Source organism: Tinamus guttatus, unplaced genomic scaffold (assembly GCF_059628265.1).
Source record: "Tinamus guttatus ecotype Peru unplaced genomic scaffold, ASM5962826v1 Tinamus_guttatus_pri_ptg000601l, whole genome shotgun sequence".
Classification (NCBI taxonomy): domain Eukaryota; kingdom Metazoa; phylum Chordata; class Aves; order Tinamiformes; family Tinamidae; genus Tinamus; species Tinamus guttatus.
The window spans coordinates 1,833,752-1,860,904 of record NW_028289135.1 but is presented as its reverse complement, the minus strand read 5'-3'; the positions used below and the strand labels follow the sequence as shown (position 1 = coordinate 1,860,904).

The 27,153-nt window shown below is 42.6% G+C and overlaps 1 protein-coding gene across 4 annotated transcripts in view; it reads left to right on the top strand.

Moving 5' to 3' along the window:
* Nucleotides 1-1,175: 1,175 nt before the first annotated feature.
* The window catches only part of TRIM67 (tripartite motif containing 67), a 31,477-nt gene continuing 5,499 nt past the window's right edge, over nt 1,176-27,153 (top strand). The window contains exons 1-9 of one of the 4 annotated variants that reach the window (XM_088534880.1): nt 1,179-1,297; nt 1,385-2,099; nt 8,698-8,793; nt 12,814-12,936; nt 14,258-14,368; nt 18,023-18,182; nt 22,417-22,562; nt 22,997-23,135; nt 24,741-25,044. In XM_088534880.1, coding sequence (XP_088391006.1) covers nt 1,179-1,297; nt 1,385-2,099; nt 8,698-8,793; nt 12,814-12,936; nt 14,258-14,368; nt 18,023-18,182; nt 22,417-22,562; nt 22,997-23,135; nt 24,741-25,044 — 1,913 coding nt within the window. Of the gene's footprint in view, nt 2,100-8,697; nt 8,794-12,813; nt 12,937-14,257; nt 14,369-18,022; nt 18,183-22,404; nt 22,563-22,996; nt 23,136-24,740; nt 25,045-27,153 lie in introns of all 4 variants that reach the window. The other 3 variants (XM_088534881.1, XM_088534879.1, XM_010216341.2) reach the window with 3 other exon arrangements.

Genomic DNA, 27,153 nt, shown 5'->3' with positions numbered 1-27,153 from the left:
TGTTTTTTTTCTACCCAGCGTGACAACATGCTCATAATGCATTAAGAAACAGTATTATGAGAGGTGATGTATTCAATGTGGTTTTTTTTCTTTTTTCATTTGACACCAGTTAGTGCTGCATTTTTAAATAGCAGCCCTGAAGCCAACAACTTGCATTTTGAAACAAGAAGAAAACTTTAGACTCCGTGGATGGCAATGAAGTTAATACAGAAAAGGCTTTTAATCAAGGTACACAAAAAATAAAAAGCCTGGTGAAATCACTCCTATTTATAATCTCATCACTGTGAAAATAAACCACTGTTACCTCCACGTTAAGCATATGGGGAGTAAACAAAACAGATGGGGGATTTCCTACTGCTGGTTTCTTCTGAGGATACTTATTTTCATCTCACAAACTCTCAGCTGTCATCCTCGCTTTATTTTCACAGCACATTTGTATTGGGGTCACACGGCTACTATCATCCGGGGTGATGCGGCCCATTACGTGAAGTCTCCCTGCCCACATTACGCTCATTCGCCTCCTTTTTACCCATGGAATTTGCAGCTGAGATTGGTGCTGCTTTCCTTAACCCCTTCATCCTCCTGCTCTTGAGCAGGGCCTGACATTTGGTGCCTCTCGCTTGCGCTGAGGCCCGACGAGAGACGTGCCGAGACGAAGCACGCTCCGGGTTTTGCGCGGGTTTGCCAGTGGCAGAGGATAACGACATCCCAACACGCTCCCGTAACGTGCAGTGGATTTATTTACACACTCGGAGGCATGGCCGGGTAGAGACCCTTTAAAAATAAATAAATAAATAAATAAATAGGAAGCACCATGTTTTCGGAGCCCCCAGCCCTGCGGCGAGCCGTCACCTATTTGCTGGAGAGGGCTCCTCCCGCCGCTGCCTGCTCCTCCCCGCCGCCCTCCTTCGCTGTCTCCCCCATATATCCCCACCGCTCCGTGCCATGAGCGCCCGGAGCGCCGCGCCGCGCCGCCCGCCCGAGCCGAGCGCCAGCGCGAGAGAAACCCGCGCCCCCTGAGCGGCCCCGCGGGGCGCTGCGCGGCCCGGCCCGGCGCGGCCCGGAGCTGTCTGGCCGCGGCGGGTGCTGAAGCCGCCCGGGGCCGCGGGGATGGGCGCAGGCGGCGCCGCCGCCGTGCCCGCCTGAGTCCGGCGGCGCCCGCACACAAAGCGGCGGCCATGGAAGAGGAGCTCAAGTGCCCCGTGTGCGGCTCGCTGTTCCGCGAGCCCATCATCCTGCCCTGCTCGCACAACGTCTGCCTGCCCTGCGCCCGCACCATCGCCGTGCAGACCCCGGAGAGCGAGCAGCACCTGCCGCCTCTGCTGCACCCGCGGGGCCCCGCGCTGCCCCCCGCCGCTCCGCCGGGGCCAGGGCCTGGAGCGGCCGCTGGCTCTGCAGCCTCGCTGGACGCCGAGAGCGCGGCGGGCGGTGGGGACCACGCCGACAAGCTGAGCCTGTACAGCGAGACCGACAGCGGCTACGGCTCCTACACTCCCAGCCTCAAGTCCCCCAACGGCGTGCGGGTGCTGCCGCTGGTGCCTGCGCCCCCAGGTGCAGCCGCGGGTGCCCCACGCGCTGGCAGCGCCGCCAGCTCCGCGCTCACCTGCCCGCAGTGCCACCGGAGCGCCTCCCTGGACCAGCGCGGCCTCCGTGGCTTCCAGCGCAACCGGCTGCTGGAGGCCATCGTGCAGCGCTACCAGCAGGGCCGTGTTGCGGCCGCCGCTGCCAAGTGCCAGCTCTGCGACCGCAGCCCGCCCGAGCCGGCCGCTGTGCTGTGCGAGCAGTGTGAGGTGCTGTACTGTGCTGCCTGCCAGCTCCGATGCCACCCGGCCCGCGGGCCCTTCGCCAAGCACCGCCTGGTGCCACCACCTGGGCACCCGGGAGCCCCTGGCGGCGGTGGCGGCGAGGCCGGTGGGAAGGGGGCTGGTGGCAGCAGCGGCAGTGGCCGCAAGGTGCCGACGTGCGCGGAGCACGACCTGGAGAACTACAGCATGTACTGCGTGAGCTGCCGCAGCCCCGTGTGCTACCAGTGCCTGGAGGAAGGCCGGCACGCCAAGCACGACGTCAAGGCCCTGGGCGCCATGTGGAAGCAGCACAAGGTAAGGAGCGATGCCCCAGCATGAGGTGCCTGCCATGGCCCCTTCACTCTTGGAGCTGTCAAGTCTGCCCCTGCTGTGGGCTGTTCACAGAGTTCTGGGGAGGCCTCTCTGGCCCCCCCGTCCTCTTGCAGGTGGCTGCAAGCACAGGGAGGGTACAGGATGCTCCTTCTGTTGTGGCTTCACTCCACTTCTACTTCTGTCAATGATGGAGGGTGGCCTCGGGCCACCAGAAACTTTTAGGTGTGAAAGTGTGAAAGGGATACATTGGAGGCTTCCTGACCTCATGTTGTGTCACAGGGCTCTTTGAGGATAGAGGGAGAGGGAAATACTCAAAAGAGGAGAGCAACAGTAGCTGGAAGGTCCTGTCATGACAGAAAAATGTACCAGGAAAAGTAGTATGGGGCTTGGGAGCAGATAAAGCACTTTCTGGCTTACCTAATGTGGTAGTTCAATTCATCCTGCCCTGACACAGGGGCTCCTTTGTGATCCCTGGAGCTCCTCCAGCAGATTGCAGAGTGGCTCACTGGGCAGCAAGTGCAGTTGGCCAAAACCCAGTGAGGTTGTTGGGCTGTTTGGGCACAATCTCCTCTTCAAAAGTCAGACATTCAACTATTGAGTAAAGAGCAAGGCAGAATAAACTTAGAAGTTAAAAAAAGAGTGCAGAAAGTTGGTTCATTCTTGTTAAGAATAGTGGACCCAGGGGCAGTTACCTGTTATTGAATATGAACATGGAGAGGAGACTCCAACACCTCAGTGCCGACGGGGGCTCCGTGGAGCTCCCAGCTGCCCTCTGGGAGAAGGACTTGTCCTACAGGCGGTGTCAGGAACTTGGGTGGCTCTGCTGCCCACAGTGCTGCTTCCTTTTCGCTCCATGGGAGTTGGCAGAAAAGGAAACACTGAGACACCATTTCAGACTCCGCACGAAAGGCCAAGGTCAAGACTGATCCCAGCCATCTTCAGCAACGTACTTCTTGAGCTCAGTTTAACCCAAGATAATTGGCAAGGAAAAATGGCTAAATTTTAAAGCTTTAATTTTAAAGAAAAATAATACCACTTGGTGTGAACTGCACTGTTTGTCCGTCTGAGAAAGATAAACTACTTCAATGTGTTTTTTAGTTGGAATATTTTCTGCCAAGGGCTTAGTCATCTCCTCACCAGCGTGTGATTATTACTTGTTTAGAGCAGAAATTCTCTTGACTGATAAGCAGCAGATCACAAATTCACAGCTTTTGCTACTTATGCTAATGGCAGAATCCAATACTGAGCAGAATTATTTTAATGAGCAGTGACAGAATTCAATGTTCAGATATGGCTAATCTCTTGCAGATTGTGAGAGACCAGCTGGTGTTGTGTTAAGGTACAGTTTGAGTTAAAATAGTTTAATGCCTTTTTGAAGAATGCGATAAACTCTGGGGTAATCTGAATGCATAGTCAATCATTTTCTTTTTCCTTCTTTTTTCCTATTGTCAAAAATTGTCAAAAGAATGAACGATACTGTGCTGTTTTATATTTTCCTCATATTTTTTTCTGGGAGTACACTGTCACACTGTCACAGAATGTGATTTTTCTCTTGATATATATATTCTCAATCTTAATGTGAAAATTCTAGTGAAATAAAAAAAAAAAAAACACCCAAATTAACTAATTTTGTGACTCAAATTGTTCTCTCGTGGTCATAATTTTTTCCCAGAACAATACGCTTGGCAGAATAAATATAATGGAGCCATATAGACAGACAGCCTAAATGGTCAGCTCACATCCCTTCAGATAAATTGCTTTGAAATTAGATACTTGTGCTTGGCAATAGTTCTCACAGACAGCAATTTCTACAAGTTCATTACCTGTAGCAGTTTTGGCCAAGCCGTCAATTACTTACGTAGAAATGTTGTACATTGAATGGTATGCCAAATGTAATTCAGGTTTTCTGCATTCTCGCCAGATAATCCAGGTATACCTGGTAAAGAGGCAAGTATAAAGGCTTGTCCCTCACAAGCACTCTTAGTCCAGTAAATTTAACAGATTGACATTTTTCTGTAACAATATAGTTGGTGATCAGCTGATAGGCATCTGCTTATCGCCTGCCAAGGCAAAGCGACCAGATTTCTTAACCTCGAGAGGGCTTTCAGTACAATTTCCACCCTCCCACAGGGCGCTATTATGCCACAGCACCAAACTTAACAACACAATTTTACTACTGACTCTAGACCTGTTTTTGACAATTGTTGTGCCTGTCCTCAGCCTTTGGAGCCTTTTCAATGCCATCCACCTCTGCATTAGCCTATTGTAGAAACTGTTTGACTACTGCTTTGTCTGAGCCTTATCTAATAATATAGTGGTATATTACAATGTATAGTGGTATATCACAAAGTATGTAAGCTCGTCTGTTTACTGTTTTAGACCATGCAATGAGAAGTGCATTTACACCCTCAGCTGTAGTATTGGCTTCACAGCTGTACAGGGCTAGCTGACTCCTGTTAATGCCACAGGTTTCCCCATTATGCTGCTGTATGCCAGTTCTCTTTTAGAGAAACTAAAAAATGATGCAGATTGGTGGACATATCTAAGCTCTGTCCACTCCATATGGATATATATATACACATATATATATACACGCACACACACATACATGTATAAATGCTGGGAAGGAATAGCATCAGAAGGTCCATCTGGATAGGCCTGTAGAGGTCTGTGAAGGGCAGGCAGTCTAGCTGTCAAAGAAAAATATTGGTGCCAGAGTGCCTCTGTTTTATGCTGACCTCAAGCGTTGTGTTCCCAAAAACATGAAGGTTGTTTCAGGACTCAGCACCAGGATGAGTTTATCTAATCAATAGTTAATCTGCTGCCAGAGAGAGGTGGAAGGAAACAAAGTTAAATGAGCATGAACTGTTTGTTTGAAAAAGTGCGATGGAATTATCTGGCTCATTTTCTAAAATCAAAGGAAGCATGAGTCTTCCATGCCTATCGGGATTTAATTACTTGCTCTCATTATCTCTCTGTCCCTGTATTTGATAGAAGTAGAAAGTTTGTGTCCATCTCTAGAACCGTCATTTTCTGTTGTGATACCAAGTATTAAACTAAAGTAGCAGTATGTAGAATATTGTTTGTCAGGAGTTATTAATTGTGTTAGTCAGTGGAGCTTGCTTGTAACGTTTCAGTTTGGCTTCAAGTAAATATTTTTTCAGCATGGGAGATTGTTCTGAGTGTACAGGGCATTTTTTATGCTTTGCTTGGTTTACTAAGGGCTTAGTCATGTAGCTCCATTTGATTTTAATGGGAAATACATGACTAAATTCCTCTGCTTTGTAAGGTATCTTTTACACATGCTTAGAAAAACAAGGCTATTATCTCTAAGTGGGTTTCATAAATGGAGATCTGGTCTTCTCCTTAGTTTCATGCTGCACTTGCATTAGTGCAACCACAGCTTTTAACGAGAGTGGAGGTTCACTTAGGAGCCCTTTGATCAACGACTTTGTCAGGACTTTCTATTCCAGTTCTGCTGAACGGTAGTGTGCCAGGAAATGAGGGTGACTGTGCTCACTGACATTGGTACCTATGTTGGTTACAGTTCATCTGCGTGGACTCAGATTTCTATGGCTGCTGTCATGACTGTACACATTTTTTGACTCTTTTTATTTTTTTTTCTGGTAAAATAAACTTTGTATCTGATTTCAGAGTGAGGGTGGACGTTGGAGAGGTAAAGTTTTACATTTGCTGGTCCAGTGATTGTCTTCAATGTGAAAGACAGGAGGTCTTGTCACACTGGGATGATTCTGGTGGTCCAGTCACTGGAAGAACATAGGATGCTTTTGCCTGCTATTTCTTTCTCTCTTCCTCCCCTGCTGCTTTGTCATATTCTAGTTTCACCTTGTCATATGCCAGTTTGACAAACCAAACACTCAAGCATGCCTTGTGGATGGAGGGGGGCTGCAATCCAGAAGAGTATGCTTTAAACCTCAGTTAGCTCATGGGGAGCTAGTTTAAAGTCTTGATGGGCTGATCTGGCAGAAAATAAGGACTTTTTCAAGGGATTAGGGTCTGATCCAGTGAGTCCACTAAGCTTTCAATCAAATATGATTGCTTTCCTTTTTTTTTTGTGTGTGTGTATGTAGTGGTAGGAATTTGTGCAAGAGAACATTGAATAAATATTAACAGACAAACACAATAATGGACAATCTTCCCATTACATTTGTTACAAGTGTGTTGTGGTAGAGCATGTTATATATTCAACTTTAGCGCTGATGTACTACCTACAACTGGGCCTAAAGGGGAAAGTTTGTGCAACTATGAGGAAAACAACACAAAAAAAAAACAAGGCTGGCTTCTTTTTTTTTGTAATTGAGTTCTGGTTCACCGTAAAAGTGAGTATATACCTCCTTATAGCACAGCTGTACAGAGTTACCCAGGTCCCTCTTTGCCTGTATACTGCTGTCTACCTTAGGGGCTGAGGTGTGAAACGTGCATTAGGAGCTGCCACACTCCAGTCTTCTTCCTCCTACTCAAATGAGCGAGAGCAAGAGAGGATGTGGAGGAGACATCCAGACTGTCACGAAGCAAGTTCAGTCTTGCCAGCATGAAGAAGACATGAGCTGTGCCCTTTGCAGAGATTCAGTTATTTACTTCCCTTCAGGAACGAAAGGAGGGCAGAGAGTGAATGGTGATTTACTGACTTTCAGTTAGGTCCCCTCTTAGAGGACTTGTAACCTTTGTGCCTTCCCACATACAACATCCTGTCTGAAGGTGCCTTCTACACCTAAGGAATCAAGAGGAGACTCTAAGGTTCTCAAAGTCTGACACTAGAAAAGATGTTTTGCTTTCTGTTTCCTGATGTCAATTGTTAGATCCATTTGCTGTGGATAATTGACTGAGCTTTGGCAATCTGGTAGCTGCCAAGTCTGGCTAAGGAGTAGATGCAAGAAGAGACTAAGTTTCTAACCTGGGACTTAGCACAAGAGTCCAGACCTTGTGTTAGGTGTACTCTGTGTCAGCAAAGCCAGGTATCACAGAGCAAAACCAAAATGGTCTCTTTGACACTGACTGATGAGACTTATCATGTCACCATTAAGTGTATTTTTATAAAGAACTAATGTGCAGTCTGGACTTGTCAAGGGCAGGCATGTGGAACCACATGGTTTCTGAAATCCTCATCAGGCTTGGAGGAAAGCTATGTGAAGAACGGCACTGCTCAGGGGATAGGAGCTCTGGATGTGCTCAGGAGCAGAACGTCAGCTCCCTTCAGATCCTTACAGGCAACTGGGAACCTGCCACTTCAGTCTGGAGATCTCAGCTGCTAGCTGAGCAAATGAAAAGTTTGGTCTTCAATGTGAGCTTACAACAGATACGCTCCTTATCTCCTCGCATCAGGAGATAAGGATGCCAAGGAGATCAGGATCCCAAGAAGGCCAATGGGATCCTGGTCCGTATGAGAAGGAGTGTTGCCAGCAGGTCAAGGGAGGTGATCCTCCCCCTCTGGTCAGCTCTGGTGAGGCCACACCTGGAGTATTGGGTGCAGTTCTGGGCTGCCAAGTACAAGAGGGAGATTGATCTTCTAGAGAGGGTCCAGCATAGAGTGACAAAGATGATTAAAGGACTGGAGCCTCTATCTTATGAGGAAAGACTAAGCAAGCTGGGCCTGTTTTGTCTGGAGAAGAGAAGACTAAGAGGAGATTTGGTCAACACATTCAAGTATCTGAGGGGTGAATGTAGGGAGGATGGGGCCAGGCTCTTCTCCATGGTGGCCGGTGACAGGACAAGGGGTAGTGGGTACAAGTTGAAACATAGGAAGTTTAATCTCCACGTGAGGAAGAACTTCTTTCCTGTGAGGGTGACAGAGCCCTGGAACAGGCTGCCCAGAGAGGCTGTGGAGTCTCCTTCTCTGGAGATCTTCCAAACCCGCCTGGATGCCACCCTGTGCCACGTGCTCTAGGTGTCCCTGCTGGAGCAGGGGGATTGGACTAGATGATCTCTAGAGGTCCCTTCCAACTTCAAACATTCTGTGTGATTCTGTGTGTGATCAGGCAAAAGTTATCCAAAGGGTTCTTTTTAATTTTTTATTTATTTCTGTTTTTCCAGAAATATTCACTCTTTGGTTAGGCTGAGGCATGGAAAACTGGAGCCCCTAGGGGACACATTACTGTGAGGCTTAAAAATGTAGATTTGTCTTTGAGGTTCTAATATGTCTTAGGTGTGGTTGAATCTACCACACTGATAAGGACTGCAAGCTTTGATGGAAAAAAAACACTATTTTGATAAGCTTGGGGATTTTTCAGCATGACAGATGTTACTGTGTAAGTGTAAGACTATTATTTCCTTATATACGTGGGTAGTTGTCTTTTTTAAAGGTATTTTGACTTATTAAGTCATTGCAGTAAAGTGGAGTGTGTAGACACAATAGTTGACCGCCCCCACATGCATATTTCACCTTTATTAAATCTTATTACAATTAAAATCTTAATTATTCTTTTCTAGCACAAACACTCTGTGTGTGTAAGAGAACATGTGACAGCAAGTAAGCCTTTTAGCACATTGCTAATTGTCAAAATCAAGGATTAGTAAGAAACACATTTGCATTTTATCTCTAATATTACTTTTTTTCTTGCAGGCACAGCTATCTCAGGCTTTAAATGGCGTTTCAGATAAAGCAAAGGAAGCAAAAGAGTTTTTGGTTCAGCTGAAAAATTTATTGCAGCAGATACAGGTAACTGTAGAATATTAGTGCTTTGGGTAATACAGTGATCAATAGAGCTGAGTGAATAATTTATTTGATGACTTTGTCTTCTTTGCTGTTCTCATATTTCCTGGAATCATCTAACCTTCTTGAATGTATTTGCTAGACAAAATTATTCATCAAATAATGTCTGCAAATCTCTCTTAGCTTTTAGACCAGTTGTTTTCTGTTTATTGCAAGAAACTGATACTTCATACTGAACATCTGAGCTGTGTTGATTAGTATTTGATTGAATCCATTGGCCATGCTCTAGGCTCCTGCCTGACTGTAATTCCTGAAACTGGGCACTTAGTATAAATTCTTATTTTTACACATTCAGAATTAACTTCTTGTTTTTCATGTAGCATTTGGCTATAAATGTGTTTGTTTCTGGATAAAATCCAGTCAATCTGCTTACCAGAATATTTATAGGAAGTCAAAAAAGAAAAAAGAAACTAATGTTGCCAAATCAATTTGGTCACTTAATGAAGAAGAAGAAATTTTCATGCATGTAATTGGACAGAATTAATAATCAGAAAAGGACTCCTGGTTAGTGCGATAATTGAAGACACAAAACCAAAATGAAACAGATTTCTTTTTCAACTAAATTTGGACTCTTCTGAGTTGAGGGTCAAATGATCTGCAAGTCCCTTCTCACCCTACAGAGTATGACTGAGTTGGAGCTTCCCCACAGTGAGCTTGCAGGGTCCAGGATGTGATGCTTGTTATCTGCAGGAGCACTCTGCTCAGTATGGCTTCTGTGGAATATATATCATCTCCTCTACTGTATGCCTGCTCTGCTGGTTGTCCATCTCTCATCGGTGGGCAAGCCCTGCTTCTGCCACTAACAGAAAGCCAAAACAGAATTTTGAAAATCTGTATTTGGTTTGGAATTTAATCACTGAGAAGTTCCTCTTAACACTCCAGACTATTAATTCGCACCACAAATGCTGCCGAAGTTCTCAAACTGCCTCTCAAACAGAGGTGGCACAAGCCACCCTCATATTCTTCTGTGACACTGCCCAGTGAGAGGGAGAGAACAAATGGAATAAAAGCACATCCTATTGAGAGAAACCAGCATGAGGCTACCAACACGTACCTGCTCCATGACATGTTTTGGAAATGAGAGATTTCTCTACTGACTTTAAATATCTAAAAGTTAAATAGCTCATCTAACCTAGTCACTTAGGCTTCCTCCATTATCCTAGGCTAGACACTTCTATAGAATTCTTCTTCCTATATGCATTGACAGCTATTTTAGGATGGGATAACTCATCCCAAAACAATAATTTGTCACTAATACTTTCCTGAGTCACCTACCTCCATTAAAAATGCATTTTTTTTCTCTCCTGAAATCTAAAGCTGGCCTATTACATCTGTTTATGACTAAGCTGTAAAATCTTTTAATGTGTTTCAATAAAATCACTGGCAAATTGCTCTGCATAAGGGAGCTTCTACTATTAGATCAAAAGACCAGGCAATTCCTTTTATATAGCTCATTGTTTAAATGCTAGAGAAGAACTGAGAAGAGGAAATTGTATCCACTGATTACCCTCTAGAACATAGGTATGTCTGGATACAAAGCTAGATATGAACCTTACATGCTTAGCCAGTCACCAGCATGAATATGAGTGAGGACATGAGTTAATGAGGACAACAAATTTTAGCAAACCAGAATGTAAGGATTAATCTTCTGCACATGTATTATTAAATAAAACAGAGCTAGGGCACAGCCCTGAGTGCTGGATCATGATTGTCCAAACAGTTTAACTCTTAATGAGGTCGCTGGCATAACTTTGTCCCATGACAAATGTCCTTCTTCCAGGTGATGTCTGAGCAGGATTAGGTGATAGCACACATTGGGAATTACTCTCACTAGACAGGTTGCATACAGCCATGCTACTCTGGGGAGAAGAGTTTAGATATGTCACAAGCTGACGTTTGCCTTTTGGCCTATGGGCCAGAAAACAATTCATGGACTGTTTTATGTGGTAGAATGGATATATTGTGTGTGTGTGTAGATTTATATCCAGAATCGTGTGTCTCAGTTCAGGTTAGGACTAATAGATATCTTATTATGGTACCACACACACATACAAACATTTAGCCCTCAGCAAAAATGCCTTAAAAATGTATGTTTACACAAAGGAATGATTCATATATACATTTTATTATCTTGTTTCAATGCAAAGGACAGATAGCCATCCACAGCCTTTTCTCCTCTCTCTGATCTTGCCAGAGCTGCCAGGAACTGTGCCTTTATGCTGCCTGGAGCAATCTGCAAATTCATAACCTACTTTTCTTTTTTTGAGTTTCAGAGATCTGATAGTTTCTGCTCATTTTCCTTCCTTTTTTTTATGAGTCCACTTTTAAAGCTCTTGGTCTACTCTTTTTAGAAACTTCCAGTTCCTTATTGCCTCTGTTGTTTCCTTGTTCTTCCTTGTTGCTGGCATTATCCGATTTGCACATTTTCCCATCTGCTGTAGCAATTTCATCCTTTCTCATTTGAAAAAGGCATACTGCCAAATACCCTGTTTGATGTGTGAATGGAAAACAAGGAGAAAAATGCTGCATCACATCCACTTACTGATTTAGCTTGTACACAGACAGCAGTGCTTCAAGAGTTGCTCATTGGAAGGAAGCTTTAGGGGGAGTCAGGTGTGATGCAAGTGGAGAAGGCAGAGACACAAACATGAAGAGTCTGCAGCAAACCTGTAAACAGTAACTCAGCTCTCTGCTTCCTCCATGCCCCTCTCTCCTCTTGGTGGTAGGTGGTAGGACTTCCATGGAGGCCAGGTCAAGCAGTTTCCAAGGGAAAATGAGCCTTCTTCCCTCAACTGCAGAAAGGGATGCATGGATCATAGTGGGGCGGGGGGAAGAATACGGTGCTGAAAAATTTACTCTCAAAAGAAGGCTAAAGCAAATGAACTGAAAAGAGAAAGGCATACACAAAAACTAGAAGATAATTATGAGTTGGAGGTGTGTGATGGCTTGCCATAAAGATGCATTCTCCTCAAGCATGTGTTTAAAATAACCTCACTTTTAATGCTTTTTTTTTTTTGATATGGTGAACTGTGGGGAAAGCTGGGAGGAGAATTGAAGGTCTGCTGGAAAAAGGAGCCTGAAAGCTTTCTCTGTTTTCTGGTCTCATGAGCAGACAAGGCGAGGAAGAGCCTCTCATTGAGTGAGCGTTACAGTGTGCTTTCCACGGTAGTGAAAGTTGTCCCTAGTAAGTGGGTCAGTACAAGACCTTTTGGTACCATTTACCCACACATCTACAAGTGCAAGCGGGATTCTGTGGCAGCACCATTTTTTCAGAGATTAGATCCCCATTTATGGACAGGTCTCAGCAGGGACCAAAGTGGAATGTACCTGATATCCTGCTGTCTACCTAGCAGGGAGTTTTGTCACAGTGTGAGTAACAGACTGTTTGGTATTTTTCTTTTGAAAAGTTAATCAAATATGTGTTTCCAGAGAAGACACAAGCTAGCTGCATTTGACAAGTGCTGGCTATCTTTTTTTAAAGTACTTGCGACAATAGATACAATCTCAGGAAAAATATTTGTACCCAAGTTACTTCCTTGTAGTGAGACTGTAGATCAGATTCTGGACCATAATTCTGCTAGTTATGTCAAAAGAGTTACAGTAAGGTAATTAAGCAAAATAGGGCTGAATTCTCTTATAATATATATACATACAGGTATGCACTATGTATGTCAGGTTTAGATTTTAAATTGCATTGCATTCATGTGTCTTCCAAGCAACCGTTGTCTGCAAAGTGCCAACAAGTGAAGGTTTTATATAATCCTCTTTTGTAGTGTAACATCTTACAATTTTACTTAATAGTAAGCCATTGTTAAAGGTGCAGCTATAAAGAAAACAAAAAGGGAACAGAATATGCTAAGGTTTTGAAAGGAAATCTTTTCTGAATGGAAAACAGATAGGAGTGACCAAGAGCTTCAGCTGTAAAATACACTTTCCTGGATGAATATGACTCTCACCTTCTTCTAGGAGAACGGGTTGGATTATGAAGCCTGTCTTGTTGCTCAGTGTGATGCCCTGGTTGATGCATTAACTCGTCAAAAGGCAAAGCTGCTCACAAAAGTTACCAAAGAACGTGAGCACAAGCTAAAGGTGAGCACCACTCTCATGAACTGTGAGTATTCAGGTGACTAAAGCTACTGATAACTGGTATTAATGGGCATTTTAAGTCTCCAGTCCTTTGTACAGTGAAAATTCCTCTTGACAAAATCGTAAAGTTACTCAGCATGTTCAAGCTTTGCATTTCCGTAGACCTGTGTTTTTACACTAAAGATTAGAGATATGATTCAGCAATCTGATGAATTAGGCCATTAGTCTTTGCTTGTATGATGTTTTTGGCAACCTTTTAAGGGATGCTGAGCATTGAAACCTGTGTGTGATTTACATTCTCACTACTTCCAAAAGCAAGGAATCCCTCTGAGCAGACTAAGAATACTTGTTCAAGTAAGGTTTTGGATGTCATTTGAAATCTTATAAATCAGACAAGCCATCTTCAGAGATCTTCTACTCAAAAGAAATAAAGAAAATGCAGGAAAGGGAGGGAAAAGGAAGATATAACTGTCTGAATAAAATGACAATAAAGAGATCTCTAAATGGACAAAAATCCTTGAAATATGGAATTTCTTAATATTGAGGTATTATAGTGCTGGTAACAGTAATATCTTAGACATAAGGAAAAGCTGAAGCGAAAAATCTGAAGTGAAAATCGATGAATAAAATTGAGTCAAGATCAGCATTTCAAAAAGCTCCATGCTTAACAGGAAGCAGTATTTGGGATGGCCTGCTAGCAGCACCCATTTATCCTCCAGCTTATGCCTATTAACCCATTATACTCAGGAGATGTACTATTTTACGCAGAACTACTAGGTCTGTTTTCAGTCGTGTAACAGCAGAATGAAATCCCAAATCTGGAAAAGTGAAATATATCTGTCTCATTTCTTAATCCTAGTAGTGCATCCTTAAATAGAACAGTATCAGTTGTGAACTGTGAAGAAAATGATAGTCTATGATTTGCAAGAAGTCACCCCATTATCTTCCTCTACAATACTAGTGTTTAGGTCAAAGATTTATTGAAAGATTGAATTTTAGTGAAAATTTGATTACAAGTGTGAATATTGAAAATGTAAAAACATGTTCTGTGCTCTTTCTGCCCCAAGCAAACGTGAGCTCTGAGCAATTAATCTGCTCTGAAAATTGAGATTCGCTGTGCACAACATTTTGCCAAACTAATTATCGGTATTTACAATACAGAGCAAATGAGTGTGGCTGATGGAGATGTGGCAGTGCCCATATGGCAGCTAAATCAGGCATAGCTTTAACACTCTCTCCCATTTGTTGCCTCTTCTGAAATAATTTATGCAATTAAATGGAAGCTGAGGCAGTCACCAGAACTGTACTGATATTTGTTTTCCAGGTTGTTTGGGACCAGATAAATCACTGTACACTGAAGCTACGCCAGTCAACAGGGCTTATGGAATATTGCCTAGAAGTTATCAAAGAAAATGATCCCTCTGGGTTTTTACAGGTATTTTCCTTTCCAGTGTTGTGGGGAGAAAAATGTAATAAAGGCTTCCAAATCTAAAAATGGACTGCTTGGCTAGTTAGCCTATTCCACCTCTGACACAGGTTCACCTTAATCCCTGTTAGTAATATCTAAAAGTCCATCTAGCCTAGTGATTGTATGAATTTCCAGTGAAGCCAATCTTCAGAGAGACTGGCTGAGATGTGGAATTAGCATGACTGGCTGAGGAGGTGGCCACTTGGTACAGTACGTGCTCTGTTGGCCACTTGATGAAGTGAAATGATTCATATAGATCACATGTATGTACAGTTATGCTCCTGCTAAATTGCTGAGTTTTGGGGTGCATAATTCTGGGGAAATATGGTATGTAATAATTACTAAACAGTGTGTTTGTTGTATACTACACATATATACATACTTTCTACTGCTGTGTAGTATACAATATTTCCATGCTGAGAATGTGTGTGGTCTGAAGCAATAGGTGGTTCAAAGGCAACATCGGAAGGAGAATAAAATGCCACAATGCTTATGAACTTAATGATCTGTAAAGAACCAATTTAAAAAATGCAACCATCAAGTAAACCAATGTTGAGAAGATTCTATGGATTATCTATTTTGTAGTCACATAACATATAATTCATGCCAAATTGAGAAAATCTGTACATTAACTTCTAAGGTAAGAGCTCAGTTCTTTAAGCACATACATAAATTCAGAATGATCCTGGAAATTGTTTTAGATGCTAGTTTCACCATGTAGACTTGGACTTGTGAACATTTCTGTTCCAATGGATTGGTTAGAGGTAACCGCATAAAACGTGTTGTTGGTGTGCCAAGAAAAAAGAAAAGCTCTACCCAGGTAATTAGGGATTTGCAAAACAAACAGCTTTGAAAACCACTGAATTAAGCATCCATTGAACTTCAAGCCCTATTTTATTCTCTGATAAACTTCAGTAGAACTGAAACACATGTTTATGTGAATAAGGACATTTTCTTGATTTGAGCCCAAAATCTTAACATGGTCATTGAATATGACCCATGTGTAACTAGTTGAATCAGTGAGAAACAGACACTTTTTTTCTGAGAGAGTTATATTTTTTTCCAGAGCTGTTCACACAGAAGACAATTTGAGCTCTTTGAGACAGACAGATACTTTGGGCAGCTCCCTTCTCTGCAGAAAACAGCTTACATGATAGCAGCACTGCCATTTCCTCATGCTCAGAATTTGTAGAAGAAATATCTCATTTAGGCAAGACAACAAGTGAAGCTGTACAAAAGGAAACAAAGACATGTTTTTAAACATTAAAATGGCAAGGGATGTCTGTGGTAATCTGCCTAAAGAGATAGAAGCAGCTGGCAGAGATAGGGAAGATCTAACCCAGCAAGGCAGTAGTGCCTTGGTCTTCTGCAGAATCTGCAAGAGCTCCAGGTATATAATGTACACCAATTTAGCTCACATAGCTGGTTGTAACTTTTGGGAGATAGATCCCACCATCTATTGTGGAAGTCTTTCTTCTTGCCAGCCCTTAGTTCTGATCCAAAATGTTATTTTCTTCCTATCTCAAAACCTGACACAGGGCCTAATTCCACTTCTAATTTATTTGAGAATATCTGTGACTGAAAAGAGTAGCACTTCTCTTCTTTGCTTCAACATGAGAAAGAGTTCTTCCAGCATCTCCTGTATGAGGAAATATAGCCTTAGGACCTTGGGTGTAGCTTTGTTTCATGGAAGTAGTTGCCCCTTATAGGGCTACCAGGCAGTTTTTGGAGCAGAAGTTTCCAAATTGCAGGATATTGTTACTTATGTGCAAACTTTTCCTTTGTGTACAATTTCAATTGCATTATAGCAGCCTACTCATTGGTGCAGTGTACTAAAGTCCAAAGAGTTTTTAAATGTGTGCCCAGTGGAGTCTCTCAGTAAAAAATGAGCAAGATTTTAGGGCTAGGTCCCATGTAAAACTGCAGCATGATAGTTGGCAGGTGTCTCTTCTTTACCATTTGCCTTTCTCTGACTCGGTTCCAGTCGCTTCTGAGTCTAGGTTCCAGACAGAAAGCTGTAAGAAACTTTCATGGCTACCATTACGAAAACGGGGGAGGAGGTGGGGCAAGCAATTAAGTGGTCAACTGATGAGGTAAAATATAACTGTTTTACTGCCTAATTCATTTTGCTTAATTAGTTTAATTAATTCATTTAATGAATAGAATTAATTTATTTTGTCCTATTATTTTAACTGCCTTATTAATTGCCTAACAAGAAAGGCACATCAATCAAAATGATGTGTATGTGGCTGTCAGGACCTGCTGCACATCTGAATGCATGCTAAAGGGTTGTCACAATACCCCTAAAAACAGGATGAGAGTTAGTCAACTTAAACCTATTATCACTCCAGATTGACTTGTTACTGTCATATCTGGTCTCAAACAGGAGGTAGGAATGTGTGATGTATATTAATCCCAAGACTAAAAAGTATTTTAACAGCTTGCCATCTGGATGTTACAGGGCAGGTGAAACCTTACCTTACCTACATGCTAGCTAGAGATGTGTTTAGTTTTCATTTCAGCTTACTTTTCTTAAAACCTTTGTGACTTCATTCTTTCCCTTCACATTTGATATTGAAAATACTTTTGGTTTTTCTTTTCCCTGGTTTATCTAATGATGATTTCAAGGTCACCAGCAACCCTGGAGCTATCTATTACTAAGAGCAACTATTCTTGCAGCGAGGGTGCTGAGATGCAGCCAAGGGATCCAGCACCCCTCTGGCTGTGCTCCTCCACTTAGAGTACAGACTGTTTAGGGGCCTGTTCCCTGTTCGGGCCCTGTTCGGCCCCTGTTTGGACAGGGGCCCAGACAAAAGTGTATTCCAATAGGAGGAGCAAGGGAGGATATCTGAATTCCTGAAATAAAGAAAAAAATCTTCTCTCTGGCCTATAGAGAAGAATATTCTGCTGTGATATACAGGACACTCGTTGGGAAGGATTCCAGATACCCAAATGCTTCACTGAGCTCAAGGACAGCTGAGTTGATTGATTTCCACAGAGACAGGATTTCACTTGCAGAAGAGCCCCGTTTTAGTCTGACTTCTGGCCTGACTGTCGGAGCAGAGTGGAGGTAGAGTGGAGTGTGAAAAGTGGGACTCAATCTTGATGCGATGGTAGAAAATCGATCATGTTCTTTGGCAATCAGTTTTGACAACTTTTCTCTCTCTCACTCAGATACACCCATTCTTTACCACTGTTTTTTCTTGGTTCAAGCTTTCGTCCACTGCCTCATCTCTGCTAAATGGAGAGCGCCTCTAATGTTTAAGCCTCCCTTTATGCAACTGCTTTCTAAACAGGAGAGCAAACCCAGACTCTGCAAATCAGAGAAGAGAGTTCATAAACATATGTGGCATTCAGATACATGATATCTAACACAATCTTAAAATGCTTTATAATTACAATTTTTATTTTCCTGCTCTTAAATTGGGATTTGTTTTGAAAAGTTGTAACAAAAGGATATGAGATAAATGGAACTCACTGCAAAATTATGATATCCTCTTTCAGCTACACTATCATATTCCTAATCTCCTTTTGCTCTATCTCACAGACATTGTGTCTCTTTTAGTGTGTTGTGATGTGCTGCTGCATCTGCAGTCTTACAAGCCTGGTATTCTTTTTCAGATCTCAGATGCTTTAATCAAGCGCGTTCAAGTATCTCAGGAACAGTGGGTCAAAGGCGCCTTGGAACCAAAAGTATCTGCTGAGTTTGACCTGACTTTGGATAGTGAACCTTTACTGCAGGCGATTCACCAGCTGGATTTTATTCAGATGAAATGTAGGGGTGAGCTTCTGTGATTCTTTTTTTTTTTTTTTTTTTTTCTGTTTTTCATGAGTTGTTTGAAACAGCGCAGGGAAGAAGGGGGCTATAGAACCATACAAAGAGGAATGAGGAATGACTTGTAATTTCAGGATAGTTTTTCAGCAAATGCAAGTTGCATGTGGTTGCTAAAGGGATGTGCTCACCTTATTTGTAATGACCTGAACAAGCTCAGACAGTGATATCAGGTGCAGGTAAAAATTTCGAAAGACAAATTCTTCAGAGCAGGACCATCTGGCAGCTTTGAAAATGAAAAAGACATTAGTTGCATGAAACTTTATCCCATTTTGTAGCATTCTTAGATTTGACACAGATAATTCAAAATACCAGTTACTACTGTCATGTCAGGAATAGCTGAAGTGTTAAATAAATATTTCCCTACACAAATATCCTTGATCAGGGTAAGAAGCTCTATTTCCTGTATCCAGACTGTTCTGCAAAGCCTGCCCAGGTTAAAAAGGCAACTGGGAGACAGAGAGTTAGAAGGGGAAATAATAATTTCAATAGCTGCACTCTTTCTTGATTCCTAAAGGCATCCTGACAGATAGGCCACAAGAATTGCTTCTCCTAGAGCTTCTCTTTGCTCTTTCCTTTGGTTTGACCAAGGAATGTCTGATATATGTCCCACTGGGTTGGTCAGTACTACCGGCTAGCCCATGAGGAGGACAAGCCCAGCTGTACCCACTGTGCAAAGAATGGTGGAAGAGCAACGGTCATTTATCCTAGCCACTACTATTGCAAACCTGGTAACTCTTGCAGTTGCGTAAGGGACTGCATTTTAACTCTTAGTCCTTCTGCATTCCCAAGCAGTAAAAAACACAGATTTGTCCTAAGCTAACATTTGTCAAAAATGAAGAGTTTAATATATATTATTTTTCAATCTAGGACTGCAAATCCCTTTGCATTTAAATCAGTCTGAAGCTTTGACTTTTTGTGTTTTCCTGGATTTTGTATCTGAGATGTTAACCAGCTTTGCATTGTCTTCTCGCAAGTAGTGTCTTTGCATCTGAAAATAAGGCTACTACAGAGTAAGAAAGTTTCACTAGCAGACACCCAGACGCACCAGGAACAACACTTCAGAGACTCTGAGAAGCTGGTCTTGAAGGGTGATATTTTGCTATATGAAGCATCAGCACTTGGTATACTTCTGAGCCTCCAGTTTTGCAGAAGCATGTATGTGTCTCTTCACATCTGCTTCTCTTCCTCCAGTCCCACCAGCCCCAGTGCACCAGGGACATCAATCTTTGCCAAAGTTTGGTGAGGGGAATGTTACCAACTCAACGTACTGATTGATGTAACAACAGTAGATGCATCAGAGCTAATCTGTAAAGGGCAATTAGAGAGATCCTAAGAGAATAGGGCCAGCACGGCTCTTCCAGCTGCAGGTTGTTTCATTCGAATGCTTTGCGACATAAGGTCTGTACTATCATTATCGATGCTTACTGCATGACTGAATTTCTAATATTTTTTTCAAACTCTGGCCTCATTCAACCTCATCGAGGTTGCATGGGTCAGTTAGAGGTGAAAGCTTGCTTGCAAATAAACATTGATTCACTATGTTAGACAAAAATGAATGAAAATGAGAACAAATTGCATTGAATTTGCTTTGATGACTTGTTCATGTATCTTACTGGCGTTTTCTGTATGAGCCCCTCTCCAAAGCTGACCTCACTTAATAATGATCAGGGATTGTTTCTTCTACAGAAAAAGTTACTCAGAATCAATTTAACTGTGCAGGGAGCAGAAAGGTGGTATGTGCATAAGCGATGCTTAATCAGTCATGTAGACAGAAGTGTTTCACTGATAGCCTAGAGTCCCACACTCCCTAGGCTGGCTCATCTGCTGAGAGACACCCACAGCTCCAGTATTTGTTGTCTAGTATTAGACCCTCTCCAGCCACAAATGTGTAACACAAATAATAAAAGAGTAACTGTTTCATAACGGTCTCTAGCCCAAGTTCCGACTTGTTTCCATCCTGAAGATGGGTCTTTGCCTGTGGGCATCCCTTCCGTCTTAATAACTCTGCAGTGTGCTTGTTACAGCAGGGACTCCAGATTGATGTAGCCAGTTTTGGAGAAGATCAAAGCTTCCATGCTTGTAATGGTCTTGTTCTTTCACTGCATATAGTCCTCTAAAAATTGATTTGTGTGGGAAAATGGGGAGCACAGCTTCCTTGACAGGCTGACAGACAGTAAATGAAACCTTAGCCTACTGTACCCTGAGAGGAGAGTGACTTTGAGCTGCATTCAGCGATGTCTTCTCAACCTGCTGAGTTGACATGAGACATCAGTATCACATTTTTCACAAAGGGTGACCTGCGTGAAGCACTTTTATAACAGCAGGACTTTAATCAAACTCATTAATAGGTCATGCTATGCCAATGTAACATCATCCTCCCCTTATATTTTTAATCCTTTCTTTCAAATACTCTCTAGACGACACTAAGTTGTACAGGAAGTGGGACAATGCTATAATTTAACATCTAAATCTTCATTTTTGTTCTGATAGTTAGCCTATATTTTCCTTCTCTTCGTGTTGTCGCACTACTGTTCACAATGAAGCACATCTCTGTGTCCTAGTTATTCATCTCCCCTTACACTTTCCTTTGACTTTTACAAGACTTCACCCTCCCCACTCCCAGAGGGAATCTGAGCTCAAGGTGAATCTCTGTCCTCCCTGTCCGGCTGCTCTAGGAAGGAGGCAGGATTAAAACAGGAGCGAGCGTAATCCAGCAAAGCTGGACAGCTGCTCTGTGGGTGTTTCTTACCCCTCCGTGCACTGCTGCGTGGCCGGGCAGCTCAGGTCCCAGGCTGGCCCAAAGCGAGTAGGAGGCGCCTAAGGATTACTCACACAAATGCACATGTCTACAGGGTAAAGCAGCCCAGGTCTTCCCCATAGCATCGGATGCGCAGGGCCAAGTTTCGTGTTCTCTTCAGGAAATGGGAACACACGCGTTTTAAAACATGAAAACATATTCTAATCTTGCATGACATTCCTACTTTAAGCATTAAAAGAGACTTACAAACAAGTTACCTTCACTCAAGGATTCTACTCCTTTTTGCACCTTTTTACCTTATGTGAACAAACTCTAAAAATGTCCCCTTGGTATTCCCAAGAGCGGGCAATTGGAGAGGTGGAATTTGGGCAAATTATTGAAGACATTTCAGTGTATATAACTTTTTAGAAATTTTGAGAATTAGGTCTTCATCTATTTTTTTCCAGAGGCAATCTTAGAAACAGAGAGGACCTAGTGATCGCCTCCTGAGAACCTTAGCAGCTTTAAAGAAGTGATAGGAATGTGGATGGCTGACACAGCTGTCTTCTCCAAACTTCACTGAAATTATACATACTAACAAACACAGAAAAAAAACTCCAAGTTGAACATTTCATTTAAAATTCTCATTTGCCTCTGAATTCCCCACTTTCCATTCTTTTTTACTCTTGTCACATTTCTGCTACTTCTCTAGTACCTTCTAGAGAGAGAAAAGTCTGAACTTGTCATGTGAAAAAACAAGCAGATTTTTATTTATAATACCTTCTGAATCATCCTTAAATACAAAGGAAAAGCAACAAGACTTTGCTTCTTTTCTTTTTGCGGAAAACAAAACCTTCAAGAGATTACTTACAAAGCTCTTTCCTTTCATACCACACTCTTCCTGGGCTACACAACATCTGAGTTCAATGCAGTGCTGGGTAATGCCAAGTATGATGATGGACTTCTATGCCACTTTCAATGTGGGGGTAGCAGTTTAGCCTCATGGCACAACAATAACCATTTTCCCACAGAGTACTTGTTACACAGAATGTAAACGAAGAAGTAGAGTAGGACCAAAAGAACAGCTCAAGGGCTTGCTCTTACACAGACACAACACAGAAAATAATCCAGAGGCTCAGAGTAGAGTAGATAAAAAAGGAGCAAATTGACATTTTTAAGAACTAAGTCAATAAAAATGTTCAGAGCACTACTCAGCCCCTTGCAAGAGACCATGCAATTTTGCAGAAATGTCCTGAATGATGAAATTCAGCCTTGGGCAGAAGACCAGGCTAGGGCCAGTGCATCACTTGTATCCCACTTAACCTCTGAGATTTTGTTACCAGTCTACCTAATGTAATAAGTGACCAGTCACAATCTTGCTCAGAGTACAGACTAATGGGTTAGGGCAGAGTTACACTAATCTGTACTCAGTTCCTGTTACAGTGCCACCCGTCCCATTACTGCAGCTGGAGAAGTGTTGCACCCGAAACAACAGTGTGACATTGGCTTGGAGGATGCCACCTTTGAGCCACAACCCAGTGGAGGGTTATATCTTGGAACTTGATGATGGAGATGGTGGCCAATTCCGAGTGAGAAATTCATTCAGCATTTATTTGTGTGTCTTTGTGTTGAAGTTTCCTTGGGATATGGATTTATGTTTGTCTGAAGTGGGAAAGAGGGGACAGGGAAGGTTGCCAAAGCATCTCTGCTTCTGCTGCATGGATCCAGAAAGCATGTAAATGTTTAAATGTTTTAGGAAAGGAGTACAAAAAAAAAAAAAAAAGATTTTTTTTAATGTTATAGTGTATTGTTGTATCCCCCTAGCTTTATCTTACTGTGTCCACTGCTGATCTTCCTTGATGCCTCCTCTGCTGTAGTTGTCCATATTTAACTCTATATTCTCTGAAGCAACAAGAAGCTTTTTATATGTGGTTTATATTTAGATGTTTGACCATGTGATCATGAGGTGATCAGAGAAACATGTAAATGGTCCTCCTCTCTCTTTCTCTTTTGTGTTGCTTAGGAAGTATATGTTGGCAAGGAGACTCTCTGTACTATTGATGGCCTTCATTTCAACAGTACCTATAATGCAAGAGTCAAAGCTTTTAATTCATCAGGAGTAGGTCCTTACAGCAAGACAGTTGTTTTACAGACGTCAGATGGTGAGGTTACTTTTTCTTTTTTTTTTCCAATTTCTAAATGAAAAGCTGCAGGTCTCAGTGGCAGGATACTTGCACCCCATTAAATCCACTAATGTATTTGGCACCAATTAGCATAGAGAATTTGGATCCACTCAGTGGAGAGATCAGGGACTGAGTATGCACAGACTGAGCTCCCCTCCTAACATGAACCTCCAGGTCAGAGCTGGAGAAGGCAGAGCAATAAGGCAGGGCTGTGCTGCTATGTCCCTGCTGTGTGTAAACTGGAGCACAGACACTCTCAAATTACAGGCATCTTTCTGTGCACATGCTTTTCCAGTGCTGATTGACTGGATCTAACGCAAATATAGATGATCAATTCTGCCAAGAATATCTGCAGAAGCCAATACCCAAAAGCATATGCAGCATATGTATCTTGTTGGCTGTTGAAGTGCACTAGGGCTAAAGACTGAACCTACAGTAACTGGGGGGAACAATGCAGCCCAAAACTCACTGACCATAAAATTAAATTTCTTTAGGCTTTAGAAGATTTTGCATTGTCAGTAATACTTCAACTTTCAAATCATGCCATTTTATTTGGTGGTAGAGATTTGGGGGTTAATTAAAGATCCTGATTTGTTTTAGCATACAGAAGTAATTATACAACACACTGAGCATATTTGTATGCCACTCCCTGTCTCTACTTCTCTGTCATTCTTTGGCACTTGTGTTCTTCTTCACTACTGATACAATTTCACAGTAAGGCTTGATGAGACAGGGATGGGAATTTGTGCATGTTCCTGTGTAATTATACTTGACATCCATATGAGCATTACAAGAAGTTCATCTTCATTAATGATATTGTAACAAATTCAGAAGCACATGCTGGGAATAATCACTTCCGCTTTTATGCTATATTGCCAAAAGAGGCCAGTATAAAATATGTATACTTTAAGAGCTTTTTCTCATTTTTATTTTTGTCCTTTGATAATCACAGAATCACAGAATCCCAGAATGGTTGAGGTTGGAAGGGACTTCTAGAGATCATCTGGTCCAACTCCCCTGCTCAAGCAGGGACACCTAGAGCATAAGCTAGTGAAATCAGTCCTAACCAACATGGACTGAAAATCCATTTCCATTAAAGGCAGTCCTGAACTGATTTATTTATGTGAGCTGTTGCTATACTATGTAGAAGCCTTGGTCTCCTCAATGACTATCGTTACTGTGAGAGAAGAAAGTCTCTGCCCTTAGAAGCTCACATTGTAAGAGACAAGAACAGATAATGTAAGGCACATGAGTAATTTACACTTCCACAACATCTTTATGCTAAATGAACTGAAAAACAACTTCCAAGTTTTATGGGCCATGCAGATTGTATGAACCCTTCCTTTCTTTACCTCTTACTAACCAACAATCACTTCTGAGCTGAGAAGCAGCTGGGAAGCAGTGCAAAGCAACCTTGTGTAATGTCTATGGTAACAGAGAGAGACTGTTACTTGAAGGTGCAGTAAAGTCCTACCTGAAGGTGCTTTAGGAGGGTAGAATCTTATTCTCCTAATTGCAGCAAGGTGACACTTCACCGCAGCCCATTCTGCCGTAATGCTGCCTTTCTTTCTCTTCCCTGCACAGTGGCGTGGTTCAGCTTTGACCCCTCCTCAGCCCACAGAGACATAGTGCTGTCCAATGACAACCAGACGGCCACCTGCAGTAGTTACGATGATCGGGTGGTTCTCGGCACGGCGGCCTTCTCCAAGGGAGTGCATTACTGGGAACTGCATGTGGACCGGTATGATAACCACCCGGATCCAGCCTTCGGCATTGCCAGGATTAACGTAGTCAAGGACATGATGCTAGGCAAGGATGACAAAGCATGGGCCATGTACGTTGACAACAACCGCAGCTGGTTCATGCACTGCAATTCTCACACCAATCGGTAAGCTCTGCCTACACGCTTCGCTCATTACTGACTGTTTTTTCCTGCTTGCAGTTGAGGAAGGAATCTCAGCAAGCCCATCTCCCTGCTAATTATACCAATTTTATTAATGACAGCAGTCTGTTCCACCTGTTCTTAAAAATCACCAGTGACAGCAACATCATAATCTTCCAGAGCATTCTGTGTTGGTATTTCTTATTCTCACTTATTCTCATTAGCAAGTTTCCCCTGAGATCTAGCCTAGATCACCCCTGCTGTGATTTAAACAAGTTCCTGTGTGTCTCATCCAGTGTGACAAAAGCACAACACGATCTGAAATGCTGGACTTCTCTTCCATTGTTGGAGAAGTGCAAGCAGAAAGGTAATTGATTCTCCTCCCCAGGAGGATTTTTGGCTGCAGGGTTGCATAATAATTAGGCAAGCACACTGGTGATTTCCTGTCTTAACGTAGGTTTTTGTTGCCAGTCCTGAAAGCTGATTGATCAAATGTAATGCAGTAGGTTACATGTAGCATGATTTGGACACAAGGGAATGTTTCCTGGTGAGGACTAAGTGACAGCTTCCATCTGACTGAGCCATGCTATTGAAGAGCTTTGAAAAGTGTCTCAGCAAGTACAGCCAACTTGTAGAAGAAGGATTTGAGAAGGCCTGAATGCCCTTTAGCCATCATTACCCAACCCATTTTTCATGATGAGTGGATCTCTGTGCTCTGTGCAACAGAACAGTGTTATAGATGGGGCTAAACCAGTAGCTCCAGGGCTGGGTCACAGAGAGATGATACCTGTTAGAGTGAATGTTGTGCTGACATTGTTGCATGGCTTTCAGTGCTTGCAATAGTTAAATCAGCTAACTCTGCCTGGCGCTGGCTTTTCTTTGACATGATGCTGCACTGTGTAGGGAAACACTCAGCCTTGCTTGGAGCCCTGTTGGGTATCATCGCTCAGAGCTGCAACGTTCTTTATCAGTTTTCCATAAGAGGGTCAGGCCCCAGCTGAAGATCAACTGACTACTGAGGGAACCAAGAAAGGATCTCGGCCAAGGAGTGTGATTTAGAATGCTAAGTCTCTGGTGTATTTTGGAAAATGATCTAAGTATTTGAATGCCTGTTCTATCATGATGGGAAAATGATGTAAAAAAAAAAGTATAGGCTCTTCAATTATGAGTTACTAAAAAAAAAAAAGGAGGTTCCAAGAGCAGCAGGTGACATCTACCAGACTTCCACTGCTCCAGTTCATAGCTCAATTTTATGGAAGAACTTCATAGCTGGATCTAAAGCTTTCTGAAGTCAACAGAAATATTTTCACTGACTCCAAAGGCCTTAGATCATGTCCTAAATTAAAACAGAATAAAATAACTTCAGCATGATAATCTCTGGAAAGGTTCTCTGTCCCTTTAATATCTTGATTAGATTTAGAGCGGAAGTAATGCTAAGCTGTATTAATTTTAATGCTCTGTGAAACAGCTTATGTTTTCTGGAAAAATGCTGGCAAACCTTCTGTGTGCTACTGTCCCAGAAACCTATTTTATGGATTTGGTGCTAGGCATAGTCTTTCAGGCAAGCAGCACAATAGCTAAGCAAAACTGGGAAACAAACAATGGAAACACTTCGGATTTCCAATCATTCTGGCTAAACAGGAGGACAAAGTTATTTCTGTTGATGGTTTCCCATTTTTTGCTAGATCAAACACAGAACTTGTACAGGCACGTGCAAGGAACGGCTGGACTAGTGGAATGTTCTTTCAAGGGAAGTACACGCTTACCAAGGGCACGGATTCTCATGGAATCACATGCGCTTCAATGAATTTAGGTCTAGGCGTTATATTTTTAACCATGACAATCAAGTAGGTCAATCTGTTAACTCATTAGATGTAGTAGCCTTGTGGGAACATTTGCCACTGCCTGATTATTGTTCCACATGGGAGATAGGCACATAACCGAGCAGCATCACTGCCCGAAGAAGATGCATTAAGCTGTTAGAGTCTCAGATGTTACGGTGATGGAGGCCCTGTCTCAGTAGCCTTGGTAGCCTCGTAGCAGCCTTAGTAGGCTTGCATCCTTCTGAATCTTTATGAGAATAAACCAGGGCGATGGATCTGTTCCTTGGAAATG